Consider the following 18,588-nt stretch of genomic DNA (forward strand, 5'->3'; position numbering starts at 1 on the left):
GCATATGGACTCCTTTTAAAATTGGCAAAAGTGAAAAGAAAAGAAACGGGAAATGACTATGTTAAAAGCTATGCACTTTAGCTTTCTTATCTAAAGATTAGAACAAAGTCTTTAGAAACCTGATTTATTTTTATATGTGAGATATATGTGTGTATATGTTGCAAAATTTATATTTTTAAGCTTATTAAAGAAAAATAACAAGATTTTCTCCATCCTTAAGTGAAAAATAAATAACACTGTACTAGATTGTTTATAAAATCTTAAAGAATTTTTTTTCTGATTTTAAGGAGTGTGTGTTCTGGTTGAGGAAACAAAATATGCCTAAATGGAATAGACCTTCTAAAGATCATTTTTAAGGGAGTGTTTTAACAATTAAAAGGACAATAACATGTTATAAATATGATTAAAAAAATCAGTGTAAGTGAAAGATAAACTGGGGTTAATCTGGTGAAGACTTCCCAAAAGAGTTTATCTTAACCTGGGACTTAAAGAAGTACTATGTTTGTATTTGTAGAGAATTATGAGGAAAGCCATACTAAAAGAGTAGATAGGGATAAAAGTACTGCTGTGGGACCAAAATGGCCAAAGAGGTAATAGACAACCATTCTGCCTAAAGTAAGGGTTCATATTGGGAAATGTGAGATATATTTCAAGTATCCAAGATACAGACAAATGCCAGTTGAAGAAGTAGACTCATTTGATTTGCAGTATAGTACTTACCAAATTCATTAAGGCCTATCTTGTTTTTCTAACCTGCTTTGGTTACTATCTGGATGGTATTCAGTGAGTTTTCTTCTATTTTTCTCCTTCCCCCTCAATTGGGTTAAAAGTTATACATTTTATTTTTATACTTCTGGTTATTACCTTAAAATTTCAACATGCATAATAAAGTTAATATCTTTCAGTTTCTTTCTGGTCAGTATATGGACTTTAGAATGCCTAATTTCAATTACTGCCTTCTTATTCTTATTTTGATTATACAGTGTTTTTAAATCTCCCAAATTAGTGTTCATTATCATTGTTTTACTAGCATACACCCCTGGCAAGCAATGATCTGTTTACTGTGTCCATAGTTTTACTTTTCTAGAATGGCATATAGTTGGAATCATCCAGTATGAAGCCTTTTCAGACTGACTTTTTTTACTTAGCATTTATGGTTCCTCTGTGTCTTTTGGTGACATGATAGCTCATTTGTGTTTTGTTTATTTGTTTTTTAAATATTTTTTTATTTCAGAGAGGAAGGGAGAGGGAGAGATGGAAACATCAGCAATGAGAGAGAATCATTGATATTGCATGCCCCCCACTGGGGATGGAGTCTGCAACACGGGCATGTGCTCTGACCTGACCAGGAATAGAACCAGGACCTCCTGATTCATAGGTTGATGCTCAACTACTGAGTCATACCAGCCAGGGCAGAGCAAAAGTTTTTAATGAAGTCCAGCTTATCAATTTCATTGGTTGTACCTTTGGTGTTATATCTTAAAACTCATTGCCAAACACAAACCAAGGTCACCAACATTTTCTCTCATTGTCTAGAACTTTTATAGTTTTACATTTTACATTTAGGTCTGTGATCTATTGAAGTTAATTTTTATGAGGAGTGTGAGGTCTGTGTCTAGATTCATTTCTTTTTTTTTTTTACATGTAGGTGTATGTTGTTCCAATATCATTTATTGAAAAGGCCATTCTTTTCCCATTTAATTGCCTCTTGCTTTTGTCAAAGAGCAGTTGACTGTATTTGTATGGGCCTATTTCTGGGTTCTTTTATTAATTTGCTAGGGCTTCCATAACAAAGGGTCATGGACTGGGTGGCTTAAACAACAGAACTTTATTTCCTCACAGTTCTGGAGGCTAGAAGTCTGAAATCAAGGTTTTGGCAGTGTTAGTTTCTCCTGAAGCCTTGGCTTATAAATGGCTATCTTCTCCTGGTATCTTTGCATGGTCTTCCCTCTGTAACTCTGTTCAAACATAGAGGCTAGAACAGCCGTGGGCAAACTACGGCCCGCGGGCCGGATCCGGCTTGTTTGAAATGAGTAAAACTAAAAAAAAAAGACCGTACCCTTTTATGTAATGATGTTTACTTTGAATTTATATTAGTTCACACAAACACTCCATCCATGCTTTTGTTCCGGCCCTCTGGTCCAGTTTAAGAACCCATTGTGGCCCTCGAGTCAAAAAGTTTGCCCACCCCTGGGCTAGAAGTTATTAAAAAGTCATAGCATGGAGTCAGGCATAGCAGAGCACTGGGAGGGGTAAGGACTGGGGTCCATTGAGCCTAGTTAGGAGGATGTCCTTGCTGTCTGCAGAGTGGTTTTTGGAGTTGTTGGGATGGTTGGCAAAGAGTCCTGGTTGGTGATTAGTGATTCAGAAGGTAAGAAGAGATATGATAGAAGTAAGGGAACCATTGAAGATGTTGAACAGAAGCATAATAGTGAGCTGCTTGCTGGCAGGGACAGGTAGCTGTGATGTAGCTGATGACAGGTAGCTGTATTAATCCTCAGTCTGATATTTCGGATTATCTGGAAGATGGTGCACTAGTCCAAGAGTGAATGGTAATGATATGAGTTAGCCAGGTGTGGGCAAACTTTTTGACTCGAGGGCCACAATGGGTTCTTAAACTGGACCAGAGGGCCGGAACAAAAGCATGGATGGAGTGTTTGTGTGAACTAATATAAATTCAAAGTAAACATGTAGCTGATGACAGGTAGCTGTATTAATCCTCAGTCTGATATTTCGGATTATCTGGAAGATGGTGCACTAGTCCAAGAGTGAATGGTAATGATATGAGTTGACGACGGGGAATGTTTGGGGCATAGATGGTCTGGAGAGATTGGAAAGCTGAGTGAAGCAAGATGTGGAGTTAGATTTTGGATAGATTGATTGAGATAGTAGATTTAAGTAGAAAAGTGTCATCCCATTCCTCTTTAACCCATCCTACCCTCCCCCCTTCCTCCTGCCCCCCCCCCCCCCCAGAGTGATAGACTAGCAGATTTAAAAGGCCCAGTGTAGGGATACATATATAGTGCAAAAAGAAAGAGCAAACTTGAAGACAAGAATTCTTTAATGATGGGAGCCAAGAGAAGGGGCATCTTTTGCTGTGAGTTTTCAAAGGAAGAGAAGCTCTTAGCTAACATCCTCCTCGCTTTAGTATCCAAGGAATTCAGGGACTTTAGGAGTCATGATTTCAGTCTTCCTTTTGAGGTATGATATATGAGTGAATGAATGAAATATGACATAACAGACCTATGCTGTAAGTACACATGTATGTGAAAGTTAAGGTCTTTAGGAGAAGGTTTGCTTTTACAAGTTACTGAATATTTTGAAATAGGTAAGAATAGTGGAGTAAATAGAAATAGAGGTTACCCACAATTGTTATCAGAGTTTTCTTTCAACACGTGCATCATTAAAATCATTTTTGGGATTTGTGTTTTCCTTTCAGTGCCTCAGGAATAGGTACTTATCTCCCTACACACTCGTCTTCCTCCATGCCATTCTTAGGAGGTGACAAAGTTGACAGAAACAAGAAAGTGTTGAAGGCACTAGGGCAGTGGTTCTCAACCTTCCTAATGCCGCGACCCTTTAATACAGTTCCTCATGTTGTGGTGACCCCCAATTTCATTGTTACAAATTAAACATAATTAAAGCATAGTGATTAATCACAAAAACAATATGTCATTATATATGTGTTTTCCGATGGTCTTAGGCAACCCCTGTGAAAGGGTCGCTTGACCCCCAAAGGTGTCGAGACCCACAGGTTGAGAACCGCTGCACTAGGGGATAGAAAACCAGATGGACAATCCTATATAATAAAAGCCTAATATGCAAATTGTGCCTTTGGGAGTTCGACCAACTGGGAGTTCGACCGCTCGCTATAATGTGCGCTGACCACCAGGGGGCGGCGCGAAACAAAGGAAGGCCCTGGCTGGCAGCCAGAAGGCCCCGATTGGCCCTGATCTGTAGCCAGGCCTAGAGACCCTACCCGTGCACAGATTTCGTGCACTGGGCCTCTAGTGTCATTATAAAAACATGATCTTTCCCTTCTCTGTTCCTTGGTACATCTGTCCCCACCCCATGCTGCACCACCCTTGCTCCCTTCAATAAAAACTCTAACCCCAAACTTTCAAAAAGCTTTGAGTAGAGATTATAAAATATAAAGCCTTTGGTAAAACAGGACACATGCAGAGTTATGTTTACTTTTTGACTGTCATTCAGCTTGAATAATAATAAATAAGTCATTGTCATTTTTATTTCATAGTCATTATGTTGGCATTTTTCTTTTAGGGATCTCATGTTTCTGGTTAGTGCTGTGATGTTGATTCACTGACACCACTGGAGTCTGCTAATCATATAAGATGTTTTGATTTGGAATGTTGAGGGTTTTTTTCCTTCAGTAAACTGTGGTTACATGAGGTTTGACAAACTTTTTTTTTCTTTCAAAAACCAAAATTGAAGGTTTCTGTTAATTACTGAGCAGAGTTGCTATTTTTGCAGTAGGCTTGTATTGTTTGTGTTGCGATTTCTTTAGCTGTTTTTTATCATGCTAAAATCCAGTATTTGAATTAAAATTTGAAGAATATTTCTGTAACATAACCATTACTTTTATAAGTGATCATATGAAAGGTCTGAAATTTAAATCAGACTGTGTTTTCTAAAATTTTAGGCAAAGTATTTTAAAATATAATTTAACTTATTTTGGTGGGCTTTATAAAAGCCTGAAAACTAACTAACCTTAATGGGATCTAATTTTTTTTAGCAACGTGTTTTGCAGAAATTATCCATTTACTTGATATGATCAGTTAATACATTTTTGTTTATCTGACCAAAATTTAAACTCATCTTTGAAAACTCATAATATTTAAAAAATATTTTAATTGTTTATTTAATTCCTTAATTAAAGTTTTTGCATAAGCTTTATTTTAGAAAAGTTTTAGATTTATAAAAAATCACAAAAGTAGTTGAGAGTTTCTTCATACACCTCACCCAGTTTTCCCCTTTTGATAACATCTTATATTACCACTAGGGGCCCAGTGCACTAATTCATGCATCTTGAAAGAAACTGTGGGCCACGAGGCTGCAGTGGGCACAGGGGCGGGTCTCGACCCATCCTCTGCGCCCCCGCCCAGCCCCTCCCCCCGCCACCCCCAGTCCCCTGTCTGCCGGCAGCCCCACTCCTGCCGCCGCCGCTCCCACGCGCTGAGGGCGCCGCCCTGCTCGCACCCACTGATAGTGCTGAGCCATTGGGGCTGGCTCCAGCAGCAGGTGTGAGCGGAGCCGGTGCGAGTGGTGGCTGCTGCCCTGATTGCCCTTCAGGAGCAGGTAGAAAAGCCCTCGGGGGCAGCAGGCACCGCTCGCACCCGCTGACGGCACCGAGTGATCAGGACTGGCGCCGGGCACTGGCAGCAGGTGCGAGCGGCGGCTCCAGTGCCGGCTGCGAGTGCGAGCTTGGCTGGTGCCGGCAGCAGGTTCAAGCGCTGGCAGCAGGTGCGAGCACCCAGCGGGACCGCAGTGCACAGGAGCAAAGAATTTTCAGTAACCACCAGAGGCTCACCCCGAAGACAGCGACCGGCGCCCCGCCTTGGTCTGGCACCCCTGCTCACCTGCTCCACCATCCCGCCGCAGCCCATGTCCGCCATGTTCCACTCTCTGCCGCCTGCTGCCGACGCCCGCGTGTGCCCCCTGGTTGTCAGTGCACATCATAGCAACCAGTTGTTCTGTGGAACGGTCTATTTGCATATTAGGGTTTTATATATATGGATGCTACATCACTAAGGAACCAACATTGGTATATCACTATTAACTAACCTCCAAAATTTATTTGAATTTTACTAGTTTTTCCTTAATGTCTCTTTTCTGTACCACAGTCCCATCCAGAATACATTACATTTAGTCATTGTGTCTCTTTAAGCAGAATTTCCTGGTCTCTGATGAAAGTTTCGCGGACTTTGTTTTTGATGACAGTTTTGAGGAGTGCTGACCACATATTTTTAGTGTTTCTCAATTTAGTTTTGCCTGATTTTTTTCTCATGATTAGACTGTTATGGATTTTGGAGAGGATGAAGTGGTCATGCTGTTAACATGACTTGTCACTGTGATGTTGACCTTGATACCTGGCTGTAGTAATGTTTTCTAGGTTTCTCCACTGTAAAGTTACTTTCCCCCACTTTTTCATGTTGTATCCTCTGAAAGCAAGTCACTCAACACAGCCTCACACTTAGGGGGTGGACAGTTAAGCTTCACCTTTTTGAGGGAAGGAGTAGCTATATAAATTGCTTGGAATTCTGTATGGAAATTTGTGTCTTTGCCCTTGAGTTATTTGATATTTAGTATGGATTTGGGGTATTTATTTTATACTTTGAGTTATAGTCCAATACTCAAATTGTTCAAATTGTTTCCGTTTAGCCATTCCGTTCAGGTTGTGTCCGGAGTCCCTTTGATATGTCACCATCATTTTGTTTTTAATCCTTCGTTCCTTCCTTTCTGGCAGGATAAGTTGTTTCATGCTCATCATGTTTATTCCCTGCCCCCGTTCATAATCAGCCATTTCTCCAAGGATCCCAGGCTCCTCCTTTGGAAACTAGTCTAGGAATCCAAGGTATGGGCTCTGGGTGTGCTTACTGTTACTGATGGGCCCTTGCTTCTAGGCCCAGCCCATAGATGGAGCTAGGAAAAATACGTACATATTACTAACCATGTATACAGGTGTATCTATAATTATTTCTCTACTTACCTATCTATACGCATTTTAAGCTAAACATGAGTTCATAAGGATGTCTCTGAACCTAATCCAGCACCACATGGTTCGTTCTAGCCATCTCTGGTTGCTTATCTGTAGCCAGCCTCCTTCTCCCGCAATGAGAAACCTGGCTTCCATCCGCTGCCATCTCTTGTGTATTTCAGTCTCACTACAGCTTTTTGGGAATTGTCACAATTTTATTTTACAAGTTTTCAATTCAAGCTGTTCTTTAACTTTTGAATTAACTGTTTACTCTTTGAATTAATAATTAACATCATGTGCTAATAACTATTGTTCTGTGAATTTTTACGTGTAACAACCAATTTTAGTCTCAATCCATCTATGATGTAGGAACTTTAATTATCTCTATTTTACTGATGCGAACAGAAGGGCACAGATTGCTTTAGTGATTTGCCCGAAGGTCCCCAGCTAGTAAATGGCAGCGCGGCAGTTGGACCCCAGACAGTCTGCCTGTGGAGTCCATGCATTTGGCTACACTGCCAAAAGTAGGTGTGTGAAAACAGGGAGCTAAACTCTGTCTGTTAGTTTCTGGTTTTTTAAAAAGTATTGCTGTTTGTTCAGGAAGGAGGGTCAGAAGTGATTCAGTGATAATCAGAAAAATCTCCAAAGTAGCTCCCTAGATGTGAGAACAGACAGTGGTTAGAAAAGAATAAATTTCCTTAAAAAGGCAAACATGCAGAAATGGAACTGCGTACTTATTAGTTGAGGAGATTGTGCTTGTGAGGAAAGTAGTTTATGCTTTTGAAAATGTTCTAGAATAAAGCGTAGACAGCTCCCCCCCCCTTTTCCCTAAACCATCCCACTATGATTGCCAGGTTATTTTTTCCTTCTGGTGGAAGCATGTGGTTCTCACCCTCTTCACATATGTCTCTTGCACAGAGGAGAAAAGAGTGGGTCAGAAATTCGGTTAGTACAGGCGTTTAGCTGGCAGCTGATCAAGTCAAGGACTAAATCAGTTGAAGGGATTTCTTTGTTAACACAGAAACATCTCATCTCTTCTATTTCATCAGAGGCTGTTTAGCATTTGGTTTCATTGGTCAGTGTACATAGAAAAGCTTAGTTATTCTGGAGCTTTGTTTTCAAACACTGCATCATCCCTCCTCACTGCCACATCTGTCTTAAATATTTTAACAGCTTCATTGAGATATAATTCACATACTATACAATTCACCCATTTATTTGTGTGTGTGTTTTTTAAATATGTTTTTATTGATTTTTAGAGAGAAAGAGGAAGGGAGAGGAGGAGTGAGAGAAACATCGATGTGAGAGTGAGCCAACCATTGGCTACTTCCTGCATGCCCCCTACCAGGGATCGAGCTGACGCTCTAACCACTGAGCCAGGGCTCTTTTCTCCTCTTAACTTGCTATCTCCTTTGCTCCCACTCAGTTTTTTAAAAATATATTTTAATTGATTTTAGAGAGGAAGGGAGAGGGAGAGAGAGAGAGAAACATCAATGATGAGAGAGAACCATTGACTGACTGCCTCCCACACGCCCCACACTGGGGACCGAGCCCGCAACCCTGGCACGCGCCCCTGACCGGAATCGAACCGGGGACCTCTCAGTCTACAGGCCGACACTCCATCCACTGAGCCAAACCAGCCAGGGCACTCCCACTCGGTTTTAAGGGCATTTAACCCCATTAAGTTATTTCAATTAAGTCCTTATTAAGCTGAAATTAGATTGTATTTATTACTTGTCTACCAGTCAGTGCAAAAGTAAGAGATCTTTTATTGTGTGCTTGCAGTTTTCATTTCTCCAGTTGCAGGGCATATTACATTTCTCCTGTTGCTTAAGCAAAGTCAGATTAGTTACACAGAAAATCTGAAGGAAATTTTAATCATCAATTCTGATGCTTGTTCAGTTGATCTACATGCTTTTTAAATGATGGCCATACATTAGGAACTGAGATCCATAACTTTCAAAAAGCACCTCATCTCCTAGAAGGAGTTTGGACTTTATTAGTACAGGTTGTCATTTCCCCGAAAACAAAATTTGGTTGTGAACCATACCCAAGTTATGGGCCATTCATTGCACCTGGCTCATAGAGTTGTTTATAGTCTCTTGAATTTCTTAGTTCTTCCAGAAATTGTCGGTGACAGTTATGATCCTCTATAGGGTTTGGTGGTTTGATTTTTGGATAAATGAATAAACACTTATGTAATGAATTACAGTTTACATAATATTTGTTTTTCATACAAGTTTAAAGTATTAGATTGATACACACTCGTAAAAGAATTGAGGCACAGTAGGCAGAGTAGGAAATAGCGATCTGCCAGCAGGTGGCCATAGAGGTGGGATGTAGGGGCAATTTCTCAAAAACATTACAAAAACGTTTTCTAATTTTCTTTTGTTGATTTGAGAGATAGACACACAGACAGACAGACAGACAGACAGACATCGATCTGTCGTTCCACCTATCTGTGCTTTCACTGGTTGCTTCTTGTATGTTCCCTGACTGGGGATTGAACCTGCAACCTGGGCGTAGCGGGGTGACCTTCTAACCAACAGCTATTCGGCCAGGGCTGAAACATTTTCTTAAGAGAATGTACCTTATTTTTCTGAAAATTTTGCGTAATATTATTTTAAGTTGATGTGTTTTTGAATTGCCACTTATTTCTTGTTTTCCCCAAGAGTGGTATTAAAAACTATTTTTAAAAAAATACATTAATGTAAAAAATCTAAAATTACCACACACTAGGATTTGGCAGGATATACTCCCATTAAGGTTAAGAGCACAATTTTTTTGCCCCCCTACATCTAGGGAGCACTGATCTTTGGAGAAGCTTGGTGCCTCTCTTTGGCTTCTCATGTTTGGTTTTCAGTAGAGAGGTTGGTGAGTATGTTTCTGGTTTCCAGTCATGGCTATTTCTCTACAGATGTTGCTTGTGTTAAGAGTATCAAGACTGAGAAAAACAAAATCATGGCAGAATATTTTAATGCTTACACTGATAATAGCATTCAACTAGCCGATATGCCTTGAGCTACTTTTCCTTTGTGGTCTCCTTGGAAAGTGTAATGGGAATCTATACTAATAAAAGGGTAATATGCTAATTAGACCGGGAGACCTTCTGGACAAAGCTATGGTGGCTGGGCCGAGGCCGAGGCAGTTAGGGGCGAGCAGGCCGGCAGGGGGGCGCAGTTAGGGGTGAGCAGGCCGGCAGGGTAGGGCAGTTGGGGGCAATCAGGCCAGCAGGGGGAGGCAGTTGGGGGCAATCAGGCTGGTGGGGGGGCAGTTGGGGGCGATCAGGCTGGCAGGGGGGCAGTTAGGGGTGATCAGACCAGAAGGGGGGGTCAGTTGCAGGCGATCAGGCTGGCAGGCAGAGTGGTTAGGGGTGATAAGGCAGGCAGGCAGGCAGGTGAGCGGTTAGGAGCCAGCGGTCCCGGATTGTGAGAGGGATGTCCGACTACCTGTGGGATTGGACCTAAACCTGGCAGTCGGACATCCCTGAGGGGTCCCAGATCAGAGAGGGTGCAGGCTGGGTTGAGGGACACACCCCCCCCCCAACCCGGTGCATGAATTTCGTGCACCAGGCCACTAGTCTGTTAATAACTGTGTGCTCTTTACCCCTATGAGTGGCAAAGTGATCCAAAGCTAAGCTTTCCTAAGAGCTGCTTAGTCAGTATGTATGAGGTGGAGCCTAGGACACTTGCACTCCAAGAGTTCTCCAGGTAGCTCTGAGAAAGACAGCTGTGAGCAGACTCCTTTATCTGATGGAATAGTCTGCCTCTCTCTACCTGGTCTTGCCTTTCTTATGACTTCTTCTGGTTGCGTTCTCTCCCATTTTGTCCCTGTTCCTGGAATGTGCACCTCTACCATGCTGGTTGTTATAAGTAAAGCCAATGGATTCTCACTGTCAACTTCAGTCTTTGTGGTAACTGGGTGAGACCCGTTTTTGGCTGTCATGTTAGTTGTTGGCTTCAGATATGTTGTGATTGCGATTGTTTTCTCATCAGTACCAGTATCTGACCACTGACTCTGTATCCAGTCCATCCTCCAGGCTGCACTGATCTGGTCACCATCCTCAGGGCACGAGGACAATCTTGGTCTGCTCCTAGCACCCTCATTAGGTAAATGACTGTGCTTCCGTTACTTCACTCATTCAGGGCCACAGTTTTCTCAGCTCTTTGCTAAGTCCTCTCTAAATATCATTTTCATTAAAAGTAAGTTAACATTTGTCTCTTGAAGACAAATTCTGGGATTTTTTGCACATGTGCGTTTTTGTTCCAAAATCATGTAATAAGTTTCTTGGCTCTTAAAATTAAATGACTATACTGGTTTTAAGTAGAGTTTGTTGTCATAATGTGTGGGCACCCAACCAAAATTTATATAGATACAAAGCTTTACAAAAAATTCTAAGATTTTTTTTAGCATTACCAGTGCTTTGTCATGATTATATTCTTAATTTTCTAGAACTGCAAAATTTTCACTTATTAAAATGGGTGTAGGTTGTATCAGAACAGGGAACTCAGGATTCTTGATTCCAACTATTTGTGGTATATCCTGCCAGTCCATCTAGAATTCTTCTGCCTCTTTCACTTAAATAATTCAGTGGCCTATTCCTGAACTAGAAATCTTCCTTCTTGTGAAAAGACAGATTAGCAGTCCTCCTCCACTCTTCTTGGTTAAAGTTATTTCTCAGGAAAGTTTAATATTGAAAAACAGAATGTTATACATATACCTACGCAGCATTTTGTGTTTCTGCTTTTTGGAGAGAAGTTTTTCAAAGTACTTTTAGTAGTAGACTTCTGCTATTTTCAGTGCATTGTTGGGATTAGCACTTATAAACTATCTGCTTAAGCAGTATTGACCCTTTTAAAGCTACTTTGTCCCTTAGCCGTATTGCCCTTATCTTAGTGCCTGTGAATTGTAGGTCTGTCTTTACGTTTATTATAATACTAGGTAAATAGGCATGTATACCGACTAACAAAACCAGCAATTGCATATAGAATCTGGATAATTACTTTTAGTCTGTTTTTGCCCACAGTGTTAAATTACTGTGTCTTCTTTACTTTTTAACACTGAGTTTATCTCAGTATCTACTGTGTTTTATTTATTCTAATTTTTGCTCTCTGCAACTAAATTTTTCTGGAGAAATTCACAAACTGGCTAAGTGTTTATACCAAATACAGCTAATCCAGCTTCAAATGGATCTTTATTGAGGTTCAGCTACTCATCTTTAACTCCCTTTCATATTCCCATTCAGTACCTATTATCAAGCCTCCAACCTCATTTACTGAAGACTGCATTTGTATGTCTTCATTTGGTTTAAAAAAATTAAACATAAATTCAATTAATCACACATGTATTGAACACTTAATTATATATATACACTACCCTACCTGGCCCTGGGTATAAAAATATAAATATGACAGTCCGGGAGCTCACAGCCTCAACAGGGAAAATAGACATACAAATAAACATATAACAGAGCGATTTATTTTAGAAATATATTTAAGTTCTATGATGTGGAATGAATACAGATTCTGCCCGAGGATGCCAAGAAAATTTACAGTGTGGAAGTGACCTTTAAGGTTTTTATTTTCTTTTTAAATGATACTTTATGGAGGTGTAATTGATATTTGGTACATATATTTAAATTATCCATGGTTTGGTTTAAATCTATCATCTTGATGACTGTTGAGTATTCCAAAGAAGAGATGATGGTGGCTGAACTCTGGGGCACTAGGAGTAGAAACAGAGAAGTAAAAAGGTTCAATAAAACATAATTCTGTGAACACTTGGAGTGCGGGAAACGAGTTAAGTCGGCTCGCGTGAATTGCGCGTACTCCGCGGGAGCCGTCTTTAACTCGGTTCATATAGATTTGCGGTGGAGTGCGGGAAACGTGTAAACTCGGGCCGATTGTAACTGCGTATTACCAAATATTTGTTTGTAATCCACCCTTTTGGTGGATGGAACAAAACCAAAAGACAGAGCCATCTTATATTTTGGCGGGAAATTCACCCGCACTCCAAGTGTGAATGGAGAGGTGGGGCGTGGCAGGGAAGGATTCAGATGTTGGGTTGCAGGGTTCTGCTTGGACAGTGGATGGTATTGCACAATGCCATTACACCTGGAGAGTAGCAGGGTTTTGAGGGGAAGGGTTGAATTTGAGGCATATGGGGGACAAGTGGGATTATCTAGTTGATTATATGAGTCTTGAGCTTAGAAGAGAGGCCGGGGTAAATTGGCTTATGTTGCCACAGGATTGGGTTCTTGTTTTTAAACTCACCAGCTTGTTTTTCTTTTTGTGAGCATGCCTTTAGATGTTCCCAGAAATATAAAATACCTTTTTAAAAAATCAGATAAGACCCTCCCCCATATAAATATTATTTACCCAGCTAGATCTTAGATAAGAGAACAAAGGCCCACATAGAGCAGTCTCTAGTAATAAACACTAAAATGTATGCTTGTAACAGGAGCCGTTAACTTTTTGGCACAGTTTCTATGTAAGTGCTCAGATTTCTCTGAGTGATGTGGCTGTGACTTCGATTCTTATTCTCTAGAAGTCATTGCCAGGCTTATCTTGCCCTGCTCCTAGGCTGCTGGGGCAGCCTTTACTGGAATATAGCCTTTTTGTCTGACCTTTCACTTAACAAATGAAGTTCCTAAAATACTTTAAAGAATGAGCCACTTTCTCTTACATTAAAGAGGTGCTAAATGTAGACTTTCCTTCCTCTCCTCCTTCCTAAACAAAACTCCCATCCACCTCAAAGGTAGAAGCAAGATGGTTCCCAGGGCCTTTTTTATTCTACCAGGGAGAAGAGAATATAGAATATGGCAGATGGATATTTGATGTGGACTTTCCTCTTATGCTTTCATTTCTGGACTGGATTGAAGGCTGCTATTTACCACTCCCACCCTACCAGTTTTAGCATAATCTCAGTCTGACCTGCATTGAGCTGGCTATTATTATTAGAACCTTGATCTGTATTGTCAAAAGTATTTACTACCTGTTACAAGTGTTTATTTCTCTTGCCGACTTCTTACTGACCTGTAAAGTGACACATAACTTGAACAAGGCTAACAGTGTGCTTTTTGCTGCGTAGTGCAACGTGAATTTTTAAAGTACAAGATGTTTTGGCAGGTGTGAGGTGATATCTCATTTTGGTTTTAATTTGTATTTCTCTGATGATTGGTGACATTGAGCATTTTTGCATGTCTAATTGGCCATCTGTGTGTCTAATACAGTTCTTACAGTTTTTCTTTTTTTTTTTCATATTGAATTGATATTTATTTCAGGACATGCCATGTCAAAATAAAACAAAAGAGTCAACCCTTGCCTTTAACAATAATATTGTATTATAAAAGCACTTTACAACTCCATCCCATCTTTGAGTATAAACGTTTTTCTTTATGTAAATAGCAAGTATGGGAATCCACAGGGCTCCACAAATCTAAAAAGTGTTTCAAGACAAACTTATTCTGTGGCTGATCCAAATGTTGCATTGGTAGACCTTACTTTAAGAATTTTGTGACCTTTTACATTATAGAAATAGAGATCTATTTTCCTCCAATAGTAAGAACTAGTAGCCCAGTGCACAAAGTTCGTGCACATTGAAAGGGAATTAATTAGAGGAACGTAATTTGGACTCACTATCTAATATCAATAATATGTGAGCGTGAGGCAATCCGCGTTTCTGAAATTCAATGACATGAATTTTAGCTATTACTTTGCCAAATAAATGGAATTTACAGATATTATTTAAAAGAGCATTCAGCTAATATTAAAAACTCTGGCTACCAAGTCAGGTCTGTTTTCAACTTTCTGCCAGCATTGTAAATTGTTTGCAATATCTGCCCATTTGGGGTTGCATGTCCTGGTTATGAATAAATCGGGCTTGCCATACCGCGTTACAATTGCCATAGCATCCTGATATCGCTGCTGCTTATTTCTGGGACTACCCTCAGAAGATGATGGAAGTATTATCATTTTACCAATCGGCACATTGTCATTTTCAGATCTAGATGTGAGATAATCCATCAAACTACTATATTTTTCAACTCTCAATTTAGATTGGTTTGTCTTGATGAAATTTATCCGATTGGCCTCCATTTTTGAATATGAATCCACAATAAACTGTTGAGTTAATTTTCCTGCATTTAAAATAGGATTAAATGGGTCCCGCACAGAGAGATGAAATCCATAATACTGCATTTGTGTGACTCGGGTCCTTACATTTTGTCTAGTATTATTGTTGATTACACTGTTGTCTCTTGAGTCTTAATGCAATATCTGTTCCCCAGCCTTTTTCACCACGTGGAAAAAGAATAGGATATGTCATTGCATCTAATCTAGGAAACAGGATATTGATTTGTTTCATGTTAGTGGCATTTGGATTATTGGGATCTGGTTTACAATGAATGAGCAAGTCCCTTTCAAAAGGAGGTTCTCCATCTTCGTTTCTCAATATGACAGCAACCTCGGTTACACGGGGAGAATTATATCTACCTGGGTCACTGTTACGATCGTATTTAATTGCCATTGTTACTTCTATGGGAGCAATACCTTTCACTGCTGCTTCAGATTTGGCTTCCTTTTCTACCTCATGTAGCATCTTGTACGATTTTGTTAATTCATTTATTTCATGCATGAGGTTGTTGATGTTGATCGTGAGTCTTTCTGGGCAGCCCTGGTTTTCTGGCATTGCTAATCTTTTACTTGTAGCTTCGGCTGTATCCAAAATATGAGTTGAGCAAACTTCCGAGAAACACCATCCAAAGGATGTAAAGTTCCAGTGCGGTGGTAAACTTGTCCGTGTATTCTAAAACAGTATGGCCCATATCCTGATGGTGATGCAGTATTTGTACCCATGGAAGCAAAAGCAAAAGAACTATTTATGGAACGAATATTTTCCATGAAATTTTTACTGTCAGAATCTCCGTTTGTAATTAATCTTTTTAAATATGCCGGGTAATCTGGAAAATGTATATCATTTGGACAGACTTTCCCTTTGCTACAACATCGAGTAAATTTCCCATCAGATGGTTTTTCATCAGAGAAATTTAGTGATAGGCAAAATTCACATCAAACAGTCATTCCACAACTATGTTCGAGGATTGCATCGTCGTGTACTCCATTTTCGCTGAGAAGGCAGTTCCTACCGGTATTGGTAGTACTTGTTGATGACTGTTCTAGACATATTCTGTCGTCGCCACCGCCTTCTTTCAACTTCAAAGGCACGTTGGTCTTTAGACATTTTCTATCGATAACGCTGATGTTTTTCGGCATCAGAGCGACGTTTTTCCAGTAGCTGGTGTTCAGATACATTCTGTCACAGGTGCCGCCTTCTTTCAAGATCAGACTCATGCTGCTCTGCAGACATTTTCTGTCGATAATCCCGGCATCTTTCGGCTGCAGAGCTACATTGTATCAACAGTTGTTCTTTAGACATAGTCCCACCTCTCTACTGTCACGGTCTGAGATGCAGGTGGATGAGAGTCCTGGCTGTCAGGCCGCTGAGAGCTGTCTGACCAAAGGCTGATTCTGGCTGATTCTGTGGGGGTGGGACTTCCTCCTCCCTGCTGTCAGTTTCCACAGCTGTGATGAGGAAGCTGGGGTGACAGAGGGAGCTGCGTCCTCCAAGCCGCCCTCTCTCTCTCTCTGCTCTATGTCCAGCGGTCTCCTGCTCTGCCAAGTCCTCCAAACCTCCCGCTCTCCGCCCGCTCCTCTCCTGCTCTACTCTCAGCCAGCAAGGTCCTGGGAGTGCGCAGGCGTGGCTTGGTGCAGCAGGCCTCGCCTCCAGAGCCGGCACTGGTCCTGGGAGCCCGCGGCCGCCATTGCCTCCTGGGGCGCTTGACACCTGTGTATGCAAATTGACCACCATCTTTGTCAGGTTAATTTGCATAGTCACTCTGATTGGCGTGTGGGCGTGGCTTGAGAGTTGTGGAGGGACGGTTGATTTGCATATTTCTCTTTTATTATATAGGATGGTCTCTAATAAAAAGTAAAGACAAGGCACTGTTTCTGGGCTAGTATTTCTGCTAAAATTGTTCTTTTTAAAGGTGTTTTATTTACCCTGGTAGATTTGTAGCTTGAAGCTAACGCACATTGTCTTGAGTAAAAAATATTCTTAGAAGTTCAGAAACAAACTGTAAACTGTCTTTTATTCTACCCAAAGGGACTCTGGAGTATTAATATAACAATACTTATAGCTGCCTCCCCTGGTTTTCTGGTATTTTGATATTTAAGCATACATATAATCTACACAGTAAGCACAAGATATATATATATATATATATATCATCCTGAACTTTTCAGCAACTGTAATAGATGCTATACTTTTAAGGTTTTAAATCAAGCATATATTTCAGAAAATACTCTGAAGAGTTACTGAGATCTCAGTCCCTCCCCCCTCCCTCCATTTTTTTCTTTCCCTGTCTCTCCTCTAACCAAATGGGAAGAATTATTTGATAATGTGTTTTCCAGATAATGTGTAATATAGCACTTTGGGTTTCTGATTTTTTTTGGGGGGGTCGTATGGTGAGTGTGAGGAAAATGAGAATGTTAAAAATTGGAGTAAATGTAAACAGTTGATTTTAAGAAACAAAGTTTTGTTACTTGGTACAGCAGTTTATCCACTTCATTAATCTTTGAGAAATTTTCCTTGCTTAATCACACATTTGCAGGTGTATTTTAGAATGCTCGTTGCACATTTTCATGTACCCTGTGCATGTGCAGCCAGGCTGTAACCATACTGCACTCTGACTTATTTTCTACCACTGTCAGCACTGGCTGTCACTGCCTCTTACCTTTTCTGTTTGCCACTTTATTCTTTTAGCTGCTTACCCTCCCAACCCTAGCACACCTATTTTATTGGCTTCTTTGCCTAAGGCTATGCTTTTCAGCTTTTATGTGGAAAATCTAACCTTTTGTAGATCTCACTGGCCAATCAGAATGGAAACAATCATAGTGCATCTGGGAATGATCTTAGGCTTCCTAATTCTCAGCTTTTTCATTGTTGCTGATTGCTTAGAGTGCGCTTCACAAATACCAAAGAAACATTTTCAATCATGCTTTGGGGGCTACTTTATTTGCTCAGATTTGCAGGAGGTGTGTTAAAATAACTGAAATATTATTGAATAATCATTATGGTACTGTGTTTCTGTAACGCCCCAATTGAAATAACATACTTACTTGCTTTGCTACCCCTGCCCTAACGTTTCAACTAATTCCTAATATTGTATTAGGACACACAATGCCAATGTAATCAGAGCATGTTCTGAATTAACTAGTATGATTAACTACACCAATCTCTACTGTTGGATAACAGGTTTACATAAATTTGTATTTCTAAAACAGATAATTTTAAAAGATGTTTTTAAACTTCATAATAATGATTATTTGGTTTGCATAAATGCCATCTTACTAGTGAAACTCCTTTTTTGATTTTAAGTACTTTTTTACAGTAATTGGAATTACTACTTTTACTAAATACACCTAGTGTAATCCATTTTAAGGAGATTCATGTATATTTCTCAGTGTTTTCCCACTTTATCCAAGTTTTGAGAGTCACTTCACTGAACTAAGACAGTGGAAAACAAAAGGTGCAAAAATCCCACTCTGTATCCTTGGTCTTAGAGCCACATTGAGGTTGTTTAAATTTTTAAATAAGGTTTTTTTTCTGATTATGAAAATATTTGGTTATCTGATCATATTTAGAAAACAAGAACATTGCAGCAAAGAGAATAAACATTGCATACCTTGCTGCAAATTTAAAATGTCATTTTATGCATTTATGTGTAAGTTTGATTAATAATCAATAATAGTTGACACTTAGTGAGCACATAGTATCTGCCTGCTCTGTTCTAAGCACTTTGCAAGTAGTGACTC

At 40.1% G+C, this 18,588-nt stretch overlaps 1 protein-coding gene across 17 annotated transcripts in view; it reads left to right on the forward strand.

The window, feature by feature from the left end:
- The first annotated feature begins 10,729 nt into the window (after nucleotides 1-10,729).
- The window catches only part of MAP4K3 (mitogen-activated protein kinase kinase kinase kinase 3), an 87,838-nt gene continuing 79,979 nt past the window's right edge, over nucleotides 10,730-18,588 (forward strand). For 16 of the 17 annotated variants that reach the window (XR_002827190.1, XR_002827189.1, XR_002827192.1 and 13 more), the window contains exon 1: nucleotides 16,550-16,591. Coding sequence is in view for 11 of the 17 variants with exons in the window: in XM_023747490.1 (XP_023603258.1) it covers nucleotides 16,565-16,591 (27 nt within the window). In the remaining 6 variants the exon portion in view is untranslated. Of the gene's footprint in view, nucleotides 10,825-16,549; nucleotides 16,592-18,588 lie in introns of those variants that run through there. The other variant, XM_023747531.1, reaches the window with a different exon arrangement.

This window comes from Myotis lucifugus, unplaced genomic scaffold, assembly GCF_000147115.1.
Source record: "Myotis lucifugus unplaced genomic scaffold, Myoluc2.0 scaffold_6, whole genome shotgun sequence".
In the NCBI taxonomy this organism is placed as follows: Eukaryota; Metazoa; Chordata; class Mammalia; order Chiroptera; family Vespertilionidae; genus Myotis; species Myotis lucifugus.